The sequence below is a fragment of the Frankliniella occidentalis genome, unplaced genomic scaffold (assembly GCF_000697945.3).
Source record: "Frankliniella occidentalis isolate FOCC.00 unplaced genomic scaffold, Focc_3.1 Scaffold21, whole genome shotgun sequence".
Taxonomy (NCBI): Eukaryota; Metazoa; Arthropoda; class Insecta; order Thysanoptera; family Thripidae; genus Frankliniella; species Frankliniella occidentalis.
In genome coordinates this window covers 3,085,303-3,088,258 of record NW_026267151.1, presented here as the reverse complement: position 1 = coordinate 3,088,258, position 2,956 = coordinate 3,085,303, and the positions used below count along the sequence as shown (strand labels likewise).

The 2,956-nt window shown below is 56.4% G+C and overlaps 1 protein-coding gene across 2 annotated transcripts in view; it reads right to left on the bottom strand.

The window, feature by feature from the left end:
* Window positions 1-485: 485 nt before the first annotated feature.
* Window positions 486-2,956, bottom strand: part of LOC113204128 (uncharacterized) — a 3,555-nt gene continuing 1,084 nt past the window's right edge. The window contains exons 2-6 of one of the 2 annotated variants that reach the window (XM_052264750.1): window positions 2,664-2,739; window positions 1,943-2,390; window positions 1,614-1,795; window positions 1,126-1,347; window positions 486-1,043 (exon numbers count right to left, since the gene is read on the bottom strand). In XM_052264750.1, the coding sequence (XP_052120710.1) occupies window positions 795-1,043; window positions 1,126-1,347; window positions 1,614-1,795; window positions 1,943-2,390; window positions 2,664-2,739 (1,177 nt within the window). In that variant the 3' untranslated portion in view covers window positions 486-794. The remainder of the gene's footprint in view (window positions 1,044-1,125; window positions 1,348-1,613; window positions 1,796-1,942; window positions 2,391-2,663; window positions 2,740-2,956) is intronic. The other variant, XM_052264751.1, reaches the window with a different exon arrangement.

Sequence of the window (2,956 nt, the reverse complement as noted above, 5' to 3'; positions counted from 1 at the left end):
CTCCCCTGCCATCCACCCCCGCGCGCGCTGCAGCTCCGCCGTTGCCAATTAGCCTCTCCACGCGGGGGCGACTTTACGGCTGATTATATGGAGTGGGGCTGACGCCTCGGGCCCCGGGCTGCCGCCGGGTGGCGCCCCCGCGGCTCCCTCTGCCCCCGCAGCGTCCCGTGTTGCCTCCCGCGGCCCCGCAGCGCCACGGGGCGCGTGCCGCGTGCGTCCGCGGCCCGCAGTCTAGACTCTGGCGTCGACCAAGCTAGAGTACGGACGTGGCTCGTCTATTGCTCTCGGAGCTACCGCATCATCTTGTGAATGATTGCGCAAGAAATACTTGGCTGACCGTATTCCCGAACTGTCGTAATTTTTCCTCCTTGCCTTCCGGATAGCATGAGCCCTCAGAAAATGCAGCTTTATAACAATTTCGGAAAGACCGGAGTACTTAAGATGTCCTGGTGTGGAGGTATTATGGGATATTAGGATATCAGCGATTCGGTGGGGAATTATGGTTTTATTCCGATTTGAAAATGATTATAGAGAGACACAGCCAGGAGCGAGCTTTTCTGAGGAGATGTTGCTGCGGTGGTGGATTGGCTACCTGCTTCCGAGGGTCCACGCAAAGGGATAGGCGGGACCCAGCCGGCCCATGTGTTGCGGGGGTAGCTGAGGAGGTAGTAGTGCAGAAGAGCTCCCATAAGAAAAGCTCGCTCCTAGTTGTGTCTCCCTATAAATTACATATAAATGTGGAGTGAACGGCCAGCGCGCTCTCCAGAACCTCCCCCGTAGTGCCTCGGTCGGCCTCAGGCCTCCGCGGTGTACCGGTCGATGTCCTCGACCGTGGGGAACCAGCCCCAGTCAATCACGTTCTCGATGAGGCCGATGTAGTGCTCGATGAGCTTCGGCGTCGTTCGGAGAGGCACTGAAACGGACTGCTCTGGCGCGGCCATGTCATTGCGCACCTCGTCGACTTGATCGTCATCAGCCGTCATGAAGCTCCACATAAGGGGCTGTATGCAAAGCGCTGGTACCGCCAGGCGCTTCAGCTGCTCCTGGTGTACGAGGAATAGAAATAGCGTCACACAAACAATCCGTCACGTGGGCAAGGTGATCAAACACGCGTTATACACATGCCTTCAGCAGGTCCAATGAGTAGATGTCCTCGGGGTCATCGCAGCCGGACGCCCGCAGGGTGTCGTGCACAACGTCGATGTAGCCCCGCAGCAGGGACTCCCAGTGCTCGTCGCGCATTTCCTTCTCGGTGTTGCAGAACAACAGCCACATGAAGTCTTGGGCGACTTCCATGTACGACCCGACCTGAAAGTCGTACAGCTTGCACGCCTGTACCGCGCCGTCCTGTGGGCACAGCAATCGTTTGCACTTAGTTATCTTTGGTAAACCCGCAGACGACCCACCCATGGGTGACCCGGGCATTAACCCAGGCTCACAGATCGTGACAATGACTCACTTGGAGTCGGATGACGAAACAAAACAAATACCGTGTGTTACGCTGGAACGAGTGACCCCCCCCCCCCCTCTCCGCCGTAGTTTTGTCAAACCCCGAAACCCGTTAAACAGTGGCATGGTGGACCCATAATGTGTAGACCAGGGCTGTCACTCACCTTATCGTACTTAAAGGCCATGTTGTTGATCATGCAGTCCCCGTGGACGAACGTGCATCCGCGGCCGTCCTCAGGAGGCAGCGGCCACATAAGCTGAGGGAAGGTGTCCTTGAAGGAGTCACAGAGCTTCCGCAAGACGGTGTGCACGTGGCTGCCTTTGGGATACCTACTCTCGACAAGACCTTTGGCCACGAGACAATTGGGTAAAAATTTGGATAATTCAGGTGAAACAAAGGGCGTGGAAGGAATAGTGGCCTGCTTGACAGTTTCGACCTTACGAAGCAAAATGCGAAATCCTTCGCAGTTGCAAAGCAATGCTTTGTAGTTACCTGGCAGCGAAGGCACGGGAACGATGAACGGTTTCATTATGTTGCAGAACTCGGGTAGACGGAAGAGGACTGGCAGCTGGTCTTTGATGGTCTTGAACAGTTCGGGGCGCAACCGCACCAGGGCCATGGACGCGCCATGGAACTTGCCGAGCTGTTCGAGTGCAAGCCGCATGTGCGCCGCGTCCAGGCCTTTGCTCCTGTCAGCGTTTACGAAGCCCTCGGGGCCGAAGTCCTCGAGTACAAGGCAGTAAGGTTGTCTACCCTTCACGTCCGAAAAGTAGCACTTGGGCCAGGGCAGCGGCTCGCGCAGACCCGCCAGTTCCTTCTGGGCGGGTAACAGGGTCTCGTACACCAGGCCCTCTATGCCGAACAGACACTCCATCATGGTCTCCATGCCCTCCCTGGAGATCTTCACCATGACTTTCAGCTCAGTGGGCCCCGCCGAGTCCTTAAGGAACCAACAAATCATGTTACGTTACGTCTCCCGCGCTTTAGTGTGTTTCGACTTGCGGAGGAAGAAGAGAAGCTGGTAGAACATAGCCTAAATGTTACCGATTTGTCGAGAACTTCCCACCTCTCGTGCACCTCACGCCGGCAATGGGGGTTAGCGCTCGCCCAATCAGGAACCTTTACATGTTCTACCCACTATTCTTCTTCCTCCGTTAGGCGAAATACACTATTGCATTCTGCATTATTACTCCACGCTACAGCCACTCCCTACCTCATCCCGTATGACGCAGCGGAATAGTGTGCTCATGTAGCCATCACGATTTTGGGCCCCAGACGTCACATGGAAACTGAAGTACAGTGCCGTGCACAAATTACGTCATCGTTGTTTGGTGCCCCCCCCCCCCTCTCTGCCATCATTTGCTGTAACTGGTTTGCTGTCGTGGTCGTCTAGTTAGGGGCCAGGGCAGGTTTCCGGTGGCGCACAGATGGTGCTGCTCGACCGAGTGTTCAGGTGGCGTGGCTCCCCTCCTCTTCCCCTCCCAGAAGCACCTCGCCGGAGTGGAT